Consider the following 15683-nt stretch of genomic DNA (forward strand, 5'->3'; position numbering starts at 1 on the left):
TTTGTTGGTGTGGATCTGCAGTAGCAGAACACCTGTTCATCCAACGAACCAATGGGCGTGGCCTCCAGGAAGACCAGAGCATCTTGCCATGGCCTGATGGCTGTTGGACAGACCGGGCAACACAGAAGCTGGCTATAGGGAGATGTTCCGTCTACACTACCCCAATTGGTCATAGCCTAAGAAATGACCGAGTTTTGTGTAACTGCTCAGGTTCCTGTCTTCCCTGCTTCAGCTGAGTCAATTCCTCTGCTCGAGCGATCGCATGGAACATGGCAAACTTGATGACGACGACAAGTACATGGTAAGCAGTTTACATTCACGCCAGCTCCTTGTCGTGAATGCATGGGCCCATGTAACTGACGACCTCGCACGCGGTTTTGGCTACCCCTGACACAGCCATTGGGCTATCCTCAAGTCTTTCCAACAAGGTCTGACCCTCTATGGCAAGCTCCCTAAGAGTCGATCCTTCAGCCCTCATCTTGCACTGCTGGCAGTCCTTACAGGTCAGTCGGTTGAGCTTATTAGCATTCAGTACTAAAGTCGGACTCGGTGTTCCAGTGTACTGAAATTCGTCTGGGATTTCTAGTCACCTGGTTTCAAGGCTCCTTCCGCCGGCAACGCCATTGGAAAAAAGCATTGGCCAACTCAGCCCAGGGTATGGCTCAGCTCAGTACAGATGCCGAAGTTACGTGCTTCTTAAGTTTTTTATGGTTGTCTGCTTTTCTTTGCACCAAGTCCTCTTCTCATTTTTGCCAGGTAACAGTTGCAAAGACATGCTGCAGTAATGAAACTACGTATATACTGCTGGTAGTAACTTACTGTACCTAGAAATCTACTGTTCTCAGAGTCCTTTGAGGGTCAGCCATTCCCAGACCTTCTGTGTCTTTTCTGGGTCAGTAGATACACCCTTAGCACTAAAGACACAGCCTAATAACAAACCTTTAGCTGGAGTAGCTCACATTTGGACGGATTCAGCTTCAGCCCAACTTACTTCAAACACTAGAACACTTCCTTTAACTGCTGCAGATGAGTGTCGAAGTCAAGAGTAATGACGATGCTGTCATCTAAGTAGAGCAGCAACATCTTCAAATGCAAACCATGTAGCGTACATTCCATTAGCTTCTAGAAAGTGGCCAGTGTAGAGGTAAGACCAAATGGCAAAAGCCTTTCACTTTCAAAGGGTAGCAAACGCCGATTTCTCCTGTGCATCGGTGTACAAGGACACTTGCTAATAGACACTGACCAGGTCTAGTAGCCTAGTATATTTACTGAAACGCTTCCTGCTAGACAAAGCATTAAGGCTGTCATTGATTTGAAGAAGGGGTAAACGCCATGCTTGGTGAAGACCTTCAAGTAGTAGCTGCAGAACAGCCACTTCTTCAACCATTCTTTTTCTTAACCAAAAACAACGGAGAGATCCAGACACCTGCAATTGGTTCGATGAGGCCTGGCATTTGCCTCTTTCTTTGGTCCCAACCTGTGTGGAGGCCAAACCAAAAGGGTCGGGTTCTCTCCTTCAGTAGGATAGAATGCTCCAACTTGGAGGTCCATTCCACATCTCAATCGCTGGTGCTGAATGTACCTTGGTAGTGTGTCAGCAATCGTGCTCGCTACTCCGCCTATCCCGGCTTTGTGCAGTTCCTCCGAGCTGCCACAAACAGGTCCTCTAGATGGGCTGGCACTCCTAACTCCAGCGTACTCTTACTCGGAAGAACCACATCCAAGCCAAAAGGTGGTGGTCCACGTCATCCATCTAGTGATCCTCTACTCCCAATAAGTGCCAATTGTGATGTCGGCGCAGAAGTGTAGATGATGGTCCTGAAGGTTGAAGTACCACGTGAATACACCTGTTTTCAGGCCAAGCCATGTTAAGATTGTAGCATTTTGTGACCCATCCGAACAGCCCTCTATCATCTTTAACAGACAGTATATCCTTGTAGTCACTCGAAATCCACCATACACCTGTGCAGACACCATCATGACCCATAGTACCTGGACTTTATTGAGCAACAACGGGCTGTCTCTGTCATTACAGGTCAAAAGCCAACTATTCATGCAGACCACGGGCTACTGAAACTCCATCCCGCACTGATGCGCCACCACAAAGGGCATACCTAAAATGGCATACTTGCTGATGTGATCGACCACAAACACCTTCACGGTCTTTACATCACAGAGCCATATGGGCAGTCACATGACAACGTAAAATATCAGCCGGGTCCTACCGGCCATGAAACTGGGACTGTCATTCTCCTTCAACAAGACCCTCACGTTTTGAGAGAGCTTGTCAAACATTTGCTTATTCAGCAAGCTCATTGCTCCCCCGATGTCAATCACGAACTGGACAGGCTACCCTTTCAATTTCCAGAGAAGAAGTAACTGATAAAGTGGGGCCTGTCCAGCGCTTGTACCCTGATCCGTTCTGAAAAAATCATGGTCACAACACTCCTGAATCTGCCGGAACTTCTTTCTGAAATGTCCTCTGAGTCTGACAGGCAGGTGAGCAGCGAGTCGACTCTATGGCCTTTGAGGCAGGTTTCCGACTACGTGCTAGCCGGTCCCTCCAGACTCAGTTCTGAGGCTAACCTCCTAGATTTGATTCAGATTTTAGAGTCACCCTCCAATTTAATACAGGGCATGTTGCCATATCGGACTCGTCCTCCAGGCGCTCGAGGTTCAGTTTCTCCAGAGCCTTATAGCAATTTCAAAAAGCTATGATTGGAGTCTACTCCACCGCCCTCTCAGCCAGTGTGGTAAGTGCAGACTTTCTCAGTCCCGGCTCTCTATTACTCCTCGAGCTTTTCCAGGATGAAGCAATTCTGGGCTGAACATCTTCAACCGGCAACATGTCAAGCTAACCTTGAAGACAGGCTTCCAACACGGCACAGGCAGAGTTCCTTTTGCTGGAGAGAGATTGGTTCGGAGGCCTTACTGCAATCAGTGGTCAGCCCTAATGTTGATGCCTATCACCATTCTCCGGTGTTGAGGCATTTTTGCTGGGGCAGTCCCTACAGTCGTGCCCCAGGCATCCACACTCCAGCATTGTAGGGGTTTCTTCTCGGTGACCTTCTGAGGCTGACCCTTCTCTTATGGCAGCTGCTGGACCTGCTTTGTTAGTTGCTGCGTGAGCAGTGATGGCTGACAGTCAGTTTGGTTCTGGACCGCTGCAGTTCACTCTTTCGAAACCTCTTCCATTGACCTCATGTCTGCAAACTATTGTCCGGCTTCACCTGGAGGAACTCCCTCCCAGCTCGGACCCCATCGGTCAATGTGAGAGTCGACACTGCTAGCAGGTGTTGCTGTAGCCCTGCGTGATGCATGGTGCTGCAGAACAGCTTCTTGACATGTCTAGTCTATACAGCTTGGGCAAGTCTCCATAAGCTACACAGACTAGGCGCTCTACCTGACAGGTATGTTCCTATTCATCTGGCGTTAGTCTCAAGACTGCTCGTGAGAGAGCTTGCAAATCGATGGAGGGCAGCATAGCACTTGGTCAGTTATGGCTCACCATGATCAGAGTTGCCTCGCATTGAACACTCTGTCCTAAGTGCTCTCCCTCTCCCGGAGGTCTGTCACTGCTTATGGAGCTAGAACCCATGATTCCACTGCTGCCACTAATGTAAAGGAAACTGCTGGTTCTCTTTACTACTCCACAAGAGTAAAGACATCGAACGCAGAGCAATAAAATATATATATATTTCAAGAATATATATGAATACATGTGATTAATGTGTGGGCGCATGCAACAGAATAACACGCAAGAGACCATCAGCGATCTCTGCCTCTTGCATTCTTCACATCTCCTTTCATATATACGTTCTTTAGCTAGGCTCCATCCCTCGCTCTTATCAGCCCACTAGTCGCTTTGTCCGTACGCCGAGTTGGCTCACCTACGGCTGAGTCTCCTGCTGTGTAGGAACTTGGCCTGGCTATAACGACAATCCTGGAGTTGGCTAGGCAGTCGGCCCTGTTTTCTGTGCTTGTGCTCTGCCATTACACAATGTTACACCTTGATGAGCATGGCTTTGTCATAAAGTATTAAACTCTTATGTTGAAGCTTGTCTGTAGTGACTCTAGTATCTCTGTATATTAATTAGGTTAGTCTGCTTACAATACTCTGTTTTCACCATCAAATCAAATGAACATGAAACTGACAAATACAAACTGTGTTCATGTTACCGACCTGATCCTCACAAGAGGCAGCATTACGACAGGGAGCACTCTGACACTCATCAATGTTCACCTATAACATGAACACTAACATTTAAGAAGATGAGATTAACAGATTGATAATAAACACAGACAGATGCAACTTGACAACAAAATCAAGCTAAATAATTTAATTTCTTGTCAAGACTTCACAATGCAAATTAATGGGTTACGTATCTCTGCATAAAATCTCACTTTGCGACATCATACATTGTAAATATGAAAAATTTTGCGTTGCTATATGTAAAAGAAGAGGTGAAAAGTGTAGGAGCTATAAAAGAATAAAACTACAAATAATGTAGACATACTGACCTCACAGTATATATCCTGAAAACCATGCATGCAGTCACAATGATAGCCATTGACACCGTCAATGCAAAGTCCATCATTTTGACATGGATTGGATGAGCACTCATCAATGTTGACTTCACAGAATGAACCTTTAAAGCCAGGCACACACTTGCAGTAGAAGGTGTTCTCCTGCATACACAGTCATGCAATTGATAGTTTTAAATAACTTTGCAACAACAGCAAAACAACAAGAGCGCTAGTATTAACCTGTAAAATTCAGATACATATTTATTTTAATAAATCCCAGTTGTCTTGGTGCGTGTGGGTTTGGTAGTCTGCAAAGACGCTGTTATTTTATCCAAATTTCACACACAAATGCGCCATGCCATCTGCTACATTAGGTCGCTAAAAATATTTGGTTTCACAACATCATCTGGTTTCTGAGAGCCAGCTTTTTAAGCACGTGGGGTGGCTGATTGAATATAAAAAAATACTGGGAATAGCTAGATGCGTAGCGATGTTTATGCTAAACCAGCTGATCAGATCTGCAAACCTAAATCTAGAATATTTTTAATACAGAGACATTTTGTGGCAGCAATAGCAGTTGCGTCAGTCTGTTTCTAGTAGCGCTCAGTAAGAAGCTGTCGTTAATGATGGTAGCAGCAGTGAATATTTCTACACCTAGTACCTTTATATAAGTTGATTTTAACGGCTTGCTATAATCGATTGCATAATTTATTATATTGGAGTATCCTATCTTAATAAGCCGATAAGCCTTGCTAATGGAAAACATCCTATAATTGAACGTTTTTGTGATCTGTGAGGCACTATTTACAAAGAGCCTGAGTGGTCCATTGCAAACAAATCAAAGACATCGCAACAACTTTGCATTGTTAAATCATTTAAATATGACAATGAATGCTGATTGAGGTTTGGTAGTGAACCAAAATATCATAATGCTTCGCTAGTAGAAATCTCACGCCATAATGTAGAAACCAAGGTGAGACAATAGAAAACTGACTCCAACCTTCAATAAATAGTTCAACAATTAACCAATCAAGAAGTAAATGCATTGCTTCATTAAAAATTCTGCATTATCTACAAGAAACCATTTATCTGCCAAGACGATGTAGTTTGTCGTTTGATTACTGTTTGTTGGTGTGTAATGTAGCCTACTATATGATTTGAGTACTATCACCACAATTAGGTTGCTTGAAACAGCTTAGTTGAAAAACTATTCAGCCATAATAACACTGCTGCAGAAAACTGTAAAGGAAGTCCACTACTACCGCTCCTTTAAAAAGGATAACTGTAACATAGTACATACACAAACCGCTTCCATCATAATTAAAAATCAGTAAATCGAGCTCCCGATATTGTTTAAGCTATGCAGAGCAAAACTGAATCTTTCGGAGACTTTTTTCAGTATGATAAGTGTGGTGATGATCTCCAATAAGCACGCAGCACGACTTACATGAATGAGCAAATGTGTTAAAATGAATTCACTCAACTCATGCAATACAAATATTTAAAAAAAAGGTGAAGAAAGTTATGCAATTCAGAGAATCATCAGAGAGAGAAAGAGGGAGAACTCAGAGAAAGATAGGGAGAACTCAGAGAAAGGGAGAGAACGCAGAGAGAGGGAGAGAACTCAGAGAGAACGCAGAGAGAGGGAGAGAACTCATAGAGAACGCAAAGAAAGGGAGAAAACTCAGAGAGAGGGAGAGAACTCAGAGAGAACACAGAGAGAGGGAGAGAACTCAGAGAGAGAGAGAAAACACAGAGAGAGGGAGAGAACTCAGAGAGAACTCAGAGAGAACGCAGAAAGAGGGAGAGAGAGGGGGAGAGGAGGGAGAGAGAGGGGGGAGAGGGAGGGAGAGAGCGAGAAAGGGAAATAGAGAGGGAGGGAGTGGGAGAGAGAGAACTCAAAGAGAGGGAGAGAGAACTCAGAAAAAGAGAGAAAAAACTGAGAGAGAGGAGAGCTCAAAGAGAGAGACAGAACTCAGAGGGAGAGAGAGATAACTCAGAGAGAGAGAGAGAGAGAGAGAGAGAGCTCAGAAAGAGGGAGGGAGAAAAAGGAGAGAGAGGGAGAAAGAGGAATAGAGAGAGGGGGAGGGGAGAAAGTATTACATCACAGTAACTTAGGAATCGAACTAGAGAGAGAAAGTATTACATCACAATTACTCAAGGTATCGAACTAGAGGGAGAAGGTATTACATCACAATTACTCAAGGTATCGAACTAGAGAGAGAAGGTATTACATCACAGTTACTCAAGGTATCGAACTAGAGAGAGAAGGTATTACATCACAATTACTCAAGGTATCGAACTAGAGGGAGAAGGTATTACATCACAATTACTCAAGGTATCGAACTAGAGAGAGAAGGTATTACATCACAGTTACTCAAGGAATCGAACTAGAGAGAGAAGGTATTACATCACAATTACTCAAGGTATCGAACTAGAGGGAGAAGGTATTACATCACAATTACTCAAGGTATCGAACTAGAGAGAGAAGGTATTACATCACAGTTACTCAAGGTATCGAACTAGAGAGAGAAGGTATTACATCACAATTACTCAAGGTATCGAACTAGAGAGAGAAGGTATTACATCACAATTACTCAAGGTATCGAACTAGAGGGAGAAGGTATTACATCACAATTACTCAAGGTATCGAACTAGAGAGAGAAGGTATTACATCACAGTTACTCAAGGTATCGAACTAGAGAGAGAAGGTATTACATCACAATTACTCAAGGTATCGAACTAGAGGGAGAAGGTATTACATCACAATTACTCAAGGTATCGAACTAGAGAGAGAAGGTATTACATCACAGTTACTCAAGGTATCGAACTAGAGAGAGAAGGTATTACATCACATTTACTCAAGGTATCGAACTATAGAGAGAAGGTATTACATCACAATTACTCAAGGTATCGAACTAGAGAGAGAAGGTATTACATCACAATTACTCAAGGTATCGAACTAGAGAGAGAAGGTATTACATCACAATTACTCAAGGTATCTAACATGACAAAGAAGCAATTACAATGCACAGAAACCAATGAGACTTACATGACACATTTACTCACGAGTTTCTCTTACGCGCAAATGATAGTAACCTCATAAGTTGAGACAAGTCACAATAACAGAATTATAATATGACACACAATTATGGATGCACATGACTACAAGGAGTGCAGTTTAATGTCTTGTCCTTGAATGAAGAAAATTATAATTTCTATTTATAAAAAGCTTAATTTCCCCAGTTTAAATTCAGATGTGATAGGCGCATTCCAGGCAAGAATGTTCCAGATGTGATAGGCAAAAAACCATCAACTATTTTTATTGATTGTATATAGCTGCCAGTGTGAAAGTAATTATGTAATGTTTGTAGGCATTTCTAGGTACAGTTGAGTGAGTCTCATAAACGATACAAATCATAAACATTACCTAATCTTCTTCATGAAGCCCACTTGCTTAAGAAAACCCTGTCTGACTATTCTATGTTACCAAAGGAGTCCCAAAAATGTTATGCGACAATAATAAATTATAAAATGACATGTTAACATATTTGCACTCACAAGCAACACAAATATAGAATGTCATGTTTACATATTTGCACTCACAATCAACATAGGTATAGAAAGTCATGTTTACATATTTGCACTCACAAGCAACACGAGTATAGAATGACATGTTTACATATTTGCACTCACAAGCAACACAAGTATAGAATGTCATGTTTACATATTTGCACTCACAAGCAACACAAGTATAGAATGTCATGGTTACATATTTGCACTCACAAGCAACAAGAGTATAGAAAGTCATGTTTACATATTTGCACTCACAAACAGCACAAGTATGGCATGTCATTTTTACATATTTGCGCTGGCAAGCAGCGCAGGTATACGTGTAGAATGTCATGATATGTAGAGCTGTCCTCAAATGTAGGCCCATCAGGAACACTATTTATGGAGCAAGTTTTACTTACTCCATCTAGGCAGGTACCATTGTGACAATCTGCCTCTTCACAATCATCAATGTTCACTTCACACACATCGCCAAGCCAACCAGCTTGACATTCACACCTACAGAAAATTGAAATAGGGAAATCTTATCCCTGTGCGCCTCAGCAAGGATGGAGTCTCCTTATGGCTAACATGATAGTGAGCTAACCGATAGATAGCAAACCAGAAACGATTATTAATGATGCTTGTCAAAAGATCTTCTTAAGATGCAAGTTTCAGTGTTAATTAACTTGATAAGTGAATACTACGTCTAAACATGGCCTAAAAATTACTTTTTACCCAATATCATTCTATAATATTCAGTATTGGTCATGGCCTAAACATTACTTTTTACTCAATAGCATTCTATAATATTAAGTATTGGTCATGGCCTAAACATTACTTTTGACTCAATAGCATTCTATAATATTAAGTATTGGTCATGGCCTAAACATTACTTTTTACTCAATAGCATTCTATAATATTAAGTATTGGTCATGGCCTAAACATTACTTTTTACCCAATAGCATTTTATAATATTAAGTATCGGTCATGGCCTAAACATTACTTTTTACTCAATAGCATTCTATAATATTAAGTATTGGTCATGGCCTAAACATTACTTTTTACTCAATAGCATTCTATAATATTAAGTATTGGTCATGGCCTAAACATTACTTTTGACTCAATAGCATTCTATAATATTAAGTATCGGTCATGGCCTAAACATTACTTTTTACTCAATAGCATTCTATAATATTAAGTATCGGTCATGGCCTAAACATTACTTTTTACTCAATAGCATTCTATAATATTAAGTATCGGTCATGGCCTAAACATTACTTTTTACTCAATAGCATTCTATAATATTAAGTATTGGTCATGGCCTAAACATTACTTTTGACTCAATAGCATTCTATAATATTAAGTATCGGTCATGGCCTAAACATTACTTTTTACTCAATAGCATTCTATAATATTAAGTATCGGTCATGGCCTAAACATTACTTTTTACTCAATAGCATTCTATAATATTAAGTATTGGTCATGGCTAAACATTACTTTTGACTCAATAGCATTCTATAATATTAAGTATCGGTCATGGCCTAAACATTACTTTTTACTCAATAGCATTCTATAATATTAAGTATCGGTCATGGCCTAAACATTACTTTTTACTCAATAGCATTCTATAATATTAAGTATTGGTCATGGCTAAACATTACTTTTGACTCAATAGCATTCTATAATATTAAGTATTGGTCATGGCTAAACATTACTTTTTACTCAATAGCATTCTATAATATTAAGTATTGGTCATGGCCTAAACATTACTTTTTACTCAATAGCATTCTATTATATTAAGTTTTGGTCATGGACTAAACATTACTTTTTACTCAATAGCATTCTATAATATTAAGTTTTGGTCATGGACTAAACATTACTTTTTACTCAATAGCATTCTATAATATTAAATATTGGTCATGGCCTAAACATTACTTTTTACCCAATAGCATTCTATAATATTAAGTATTGGTCATGGCCTAAACATTACTTTTTACTCAATAGCATTTTATAATATGAAGTATCGGTCATGGCCTAAACATTACTTTTTACTCAATAGCATTCTATAATATTAAGTATTGGTCATGGCCTAAACATTACTTTTTACTCAATAGCATTCTATAATATTAAGTATTGGTCATGGCCTAAACATTACTTTTGACTCAATAGCATTCTATAATATTAAGTATTGGTCATGGCCTAAACACTACTTTTTACTCAATAGCATTCTATAATATTAAGTATTGGTCATGGCCTAAACATTACTTTTTACTCAATAGCATTCTATAATATTAAGTATTGGTCATGGCCTAAACATTACTTTTGACTCAATAGCATTCTATTATATTAAGTATTGGTCATGGACTAAACATTACTTTTCACTCAATAGCATTCTATTATATTAAGTATCGGTCATGGCCTAAACATTACTTTTTACTCAATAGCATTCTATTATATTAAGTTTTGGTCATGGACTAAACATTACTTTTACTCAATAGCATTCTATAATATTACGTACTGGTCTTTTCACTCAATGAAAATTGCATCTATTTATTACAATATAATCGTGATATTTTATTATTTTTAAGATTTGGATGCGTGAAGAATAAAAACGAACTTGGACACCAAAGTATTCTTGATACAAGTTCCAAGCTGTGACAGATGGCCGTGAGCTTTTTTTTAGCAAAACAGACACTATATATGGCCAGTCTGGCTATTGGCCAACATGTAAACACCAGACAAAGGGTGCTGTTGCTAGACATTTTTGCGCGTAGTTTGTGTAGTTGTGTAGTACCATGGAATGATTAGCAGCCTTGGTAGGTAACCATGCAAGGCTGCTAATCATGGTTGTAATCATGATTAGCTGCCTTGCTAGGTAACATACAAGATAAGCGGGACAACTTTTTGTACTAATTTATGGCCCTTGATGGATCTGCCTTCACAGCATGAGAGCTTTGCGCAGCCACTGCACAATTGCTGTTTCCTTGCTGCGAATCTGCACTGGCTTTGCACTGATGAGTGTTCAGTGATTTCAGTGCGAAGACGCCGTTTCCATGATTCGGAGATAAGGCAACTCCAAAGTACTGCGCATCATTGAGACATAGTGCATGTATGGCTGTTAATTATGATTAAAGCCATGATTAGCACACTTGCTGGGTAACCATGTATGGCTGTTAATTATGATTGCAGCCATGATTAGCAGCCTTGCTGGGTAACCATGTATGGCTGTTAATTATGATTACAGCCATGATTGGCACCCTTGCTGGGTAACCATGTATGGCTGCTAATCATGATTACAGCCATGATTAGCAGCCTTGCTGGGTAACCATGTATGGCTGCTAATTATGATTACAGCCATGATTAGCACCCTTGCTGGGTAACCATGTATGGCTGCTAATCATGATTACAGCCATGATTAGCAGCCTTGCTGGGTAACCATGTATGGCTGTTAATTATGATTACAGCCATGATTAGCACCCTTGCTGGGTAACCATGTATGACTGTTAATTATGATTACAGCCATGATTAGCACCTTTTCTGGGTAACCATGTATGGCTGCTAATTATGATTACAGCCATGATTAGCAGCCTCGCTGGGTAACCATGTATGGCTGCTAATTATGATTACAGCAATGATTAGCACCCTTGCTGGGTAACCATGTATGGCTGCTAATCATGATTACAGCCATGATTAGCAGCCTTGCTGGGTAACCATGTATGGCTGTTAATTATGATTACAGCCATGATTAGCACCCTTGCTGGGTAACCATGTATGACTGTTAATTATGATTACAGCCATGATTAGCACCTTTTCTGGGTAACCATGTATGGCTGCTAATTATGATTACAGCCATGATTAGCAGCCTCGCTGGGTAACCATGTATGGCTGCTAATTATGATTACAGCCATGATTAGCAGCCTCGCTGGGTAACCATGTATGACTGTTAATTATGATTACAGCCATGATTAGCACCCTTTCTGGGTAACCATGTATGGCTGCTAATCATAATTACAGCCATGATTAGCACCCTTGCTGGGTAACCATGTAAGGCTGCTAATTATGATTACAGCCATGATTAGCAGCCTTGCTGGGTAACCATGTATGACTGTTAATTATGATTACAGCCATGATTAGCACCCTTGCTGGGTAACCATGTATGGCTGCTAATCATGATTACATCCATGATTAGCACCCTTGCTGGGTAACCATGTATGACTGTTAATTATGATTACAGCCATGATTAGCACCCTTGCTGGGTAACCATGTATGGCTGCTAATCATAATTACAGCCATGATTAGCACCCTTGCTGGGCAACCATGTATGGCTGCTAATTATGATTACAGCCATGATTAGCACCCTTGCTGGGTAACCATGTATGGCTGCTAATTATGATTACAGCCATGATTAGCAGCCTTGCTGGGTAACCATGTATGGCTGCTAATTATGATTACAGCCATGATTAGCGCCCTTGCTGGGTAACCATGTATGGCTGCTAATTATGATTACAGCCATGATTAGCAGCCTTGCTGGGTAACCATGTATGGCTGCTAATTATGATTACAGCCATGATTAGCACCCTTGCTGGGTAACCATGTATGGCTGCTAATTACGATTACAGCCATGATTAGCAGCCTTGCTGGGTAACCATGTATGGCTGCTAATCATACCGCAGTCAAAGCGGTTTCCACAAGTACTGTAAAAGTCTGCGCCACATTTATGCATGCTTCATCAAGATTCAAGCAGCGGTGGTATAGTATTACATTAATCGCCTTGTACCAACATCTTGTAAAGTGTGCTAGCATAAACTTTTTCTTTCCTACCAAAAAACTATTCGTTAAATTTATCTATTTTCAGTGTCATTTGTAAAAAACCTAATAATGCATGCTTAGCTTTTCGAAAAAGGACTTTGAAATAATAATTTTTAGACCATCAAGTTCAAAAGGTAAGTGATGTTAAACTAGTTGTATAGCGGCATAGCTGTTTTCCGTAAATATTTTGTAAAGATCGCAAACCTGTTTGCAACTTTTCATTTCTTCAGAATATTGATCAAACCTGGTATTTGATTTCAATTGCACAAAAATGTTATTAAAACACAAATATGTAAGACTATCTACTACAGTTGATGCAATAGAATTGTGTTCGCAGTTAACCTTTAAATATACATGTATTACAAGATCTTCTTATGGATATATTAGATAAATACTCATGGAGGCTAGCAAAGCTCACCTAAATTCATCTACTCCATCGATGCAGAGGGCTCTGTTCCGACATGGGTGGCTGTGGCATTCATTAAAGTTTATTTGACATCGTTTGCCAACCCAGCCGGGTCTACAGTTACACAGCCAACCATTTACTTCATCATCACAAATGCCTACAAACAGACATCTACTGGATTGTCATGCTTTGAATAGATTCAGGGTTTTTCCTGTCAAAATCATAGAAACAGTAAACTGCGGACTGATTCGTTTCGCAAAACTTGTGCAAATGCATTCGCAGCGAGACTTCTATTTGAAGTCACAGAAATGCTCACTGCTGATGCCTTCGCAGCGAGACTCCTATATGAAGTCACAGAAACGCTCACTGCTGATGCCTTCGCAGTGAGACTTCTATTTGAAGTCACAAAAACGCTGATTGCCGATGGATTCGCAGCGAGACTCCTATTTGAAGACACAAAAACGCTCACTGCTGATGCCTTCGCAGCGAGACTCCTATTTGAAGTCACAAAAACGCTCACTGCTGATGCCTTCGCAGCGAGACTCCTAATTGAAGTCACAGAAACGCTCATTGCCGATGGATTTGCAGCAAGACTCCTATTTGAAGTCACAGAAACGCTGATTGCCGATGCATTCGCAGCGAGACTCCCATTTGAAGTCACAGAAACGCTCACTGCCGATGGATTTGCAGCGAGACTCCTATTTGAAGTCACAGAAATGCTCACTGCCAATGGATTCAAATCGATAATACCTAGTTAAGCTCTCCCCAGTGGATATAAAAAAATTCAGTGCATCTCAATACACCACGCAAGTGTATTCTAACCCAGGTGTGTTAGAATTGCCAATGATAGGTTGCTCATATGACAATGTTGAAATAATTATATACTTTTTTATTAATTTTATTACATTGTTAATTGAATAAATAATGAAATGTTAATTAAATAATTGAAATTGCTGTGCGCTATTAAGCTTATTCGGTTTTATTTATAGCTTTGACCTTATATCTTGAATACTTTCTTTATGAGCAATCTTTATGAAAGCAGACACTCATCAAACTGTCTATTCATTAAAACTTTGTCTTATTAATCAACATATTATATACCGATTGTACAAATTCCCATTACACTAGTTTCGACCTCTTCCTAGACTTGACTCTTCCAGCATAGAAAGTTGTGTTTACTAAAAGTGATTGTCATTTATGTGACCTTTGAAGTAATAACTGTATAGCGAGTACAGTAGTAAGTTCTGTCAGTCGCTGTTTTGCAATATTGGGAGATATTAGTATTATTAACAATAAAGAAAAATCTGTTCAGGTATCCTGGCTGACTTAGTGCAACAAGTGTTTCAAGGTTTGAAGCATGAATTGAAAAATGATGGTGAGCCGGAGGCGAGTCTCCTTTAACAAGTTCTGTTTTGAGGAGTACATCGCTAGTCTTGGAAAAAGCGATCAAGTGCAATTCCGAACGGTTAACACATTCGTCGGCAGAGGTTTGCTCTGAATGTAATTGAAGCATTGAAATCCAGTGATTATGAATGCTTTTAACCAGCAGAATTATGTGCAATGGCTTGTTCATAAATCTATAACAAAAACAAAAGCAAGTCATAAAGCTGCCTAAACAATTTATGAGGTAAAGTAAAAAGCCTACCATAAAAAAACCTATTTTAACGCCATGGTGCTCTATTTTCCAATCCTTCCCCTATAATGGCGTTTAATTAGGACAGTCGTTCAAACAAAGGGTAGAGCTGTATTTTTCGACAAGCTCGACAGAATATCGGGAAGATAAATTTAACCCTTTCACGTACGATGTAATGCTAATATCGCATATACATGTACTTTACACTTTCCTTCGGGTGGATCGATATTAATGGCGTAAGCCTTAGCATTTTTGCTAAACTGTTTTTCATATACGTCAACATATCAGATCGAGTTAAACAAAGCACCACTTTATTTATAAAATGTTAGCATGGTACTGTTATTAATAATTTTGATGGTGTTGCTTTCAAAGTTTAAAAGAAAAGGGCTGTAAAGTTTTGAAGTTAAAAATGGCCATTACGCTTTTGATTTTTAAAGAGATTTTTAACGTTTTAACATTACAATATGCCAACAGCTGCTAATATGTCATATGGCATTTCTGAAAAGGTTTATCAGACACTTTGCAGTCTTCAGGTAAGATTGTACACCACACCATGGATAAATCTGAAAACAATGGATGTGATTCAGACCTTAGAGACTTCGACTAAGAGTGTAGTTCTGATGATTGTAAGGATCGATCTTCTCAGGCATGTCACTAAACTCATGACAACCAATACAGCAAGAATGAAAAAAATAATTGTTATTGATGCAACAAAGTCATTATTAGTACTATGTAGTGGATTCTACGCTTTTT

General features: G+C 39.7%; 1 protein-coding gene across 1 annotated transcript in view; it reads right to left on the minus strand.

Moving 5' to 3' along the window:
• LOC137406958 (protein crumbs-like) overlaps positions 1-15683 on the minus strand; it is a 97915-nt gene that overhangs the window by 59091 nt on the left and 23141 nt on the right. The window contains exons 4-7 of the mRNA XM_068093558.1: positions 13310-13454; positions 8502-8598; positions 4522-4689; positions 4184-4243 (exon numbers count right to left, since the gene is read on the minus strand). Of these exons, the coding sequence (XP_067949659.1) occupies positions 4184-4243; positions 4522-4689; positions 8502-8598; positions 13310-13454 (470 nt within the window). The remainder of the gene's footprint in view (positions 1-4183; positions 4244-4521; positions 4690-8501; positions 8599-13309; positions 13455-15683) is intronic.

The sequence above is a fragment of the Watersipora subatra genome, chromosome 10 (assembly GCF_963576615.1).
Source record: "Watersipora subatra chromosome 10, tzWatSuba1.1, whole genome shotgun sequence".
NCBI lineage: Eukaryota > Metazoa > Bryozoa > Gymnolaemata > Cheilostomatida > Watersiporidae > Watersipora > Watersipora subatra.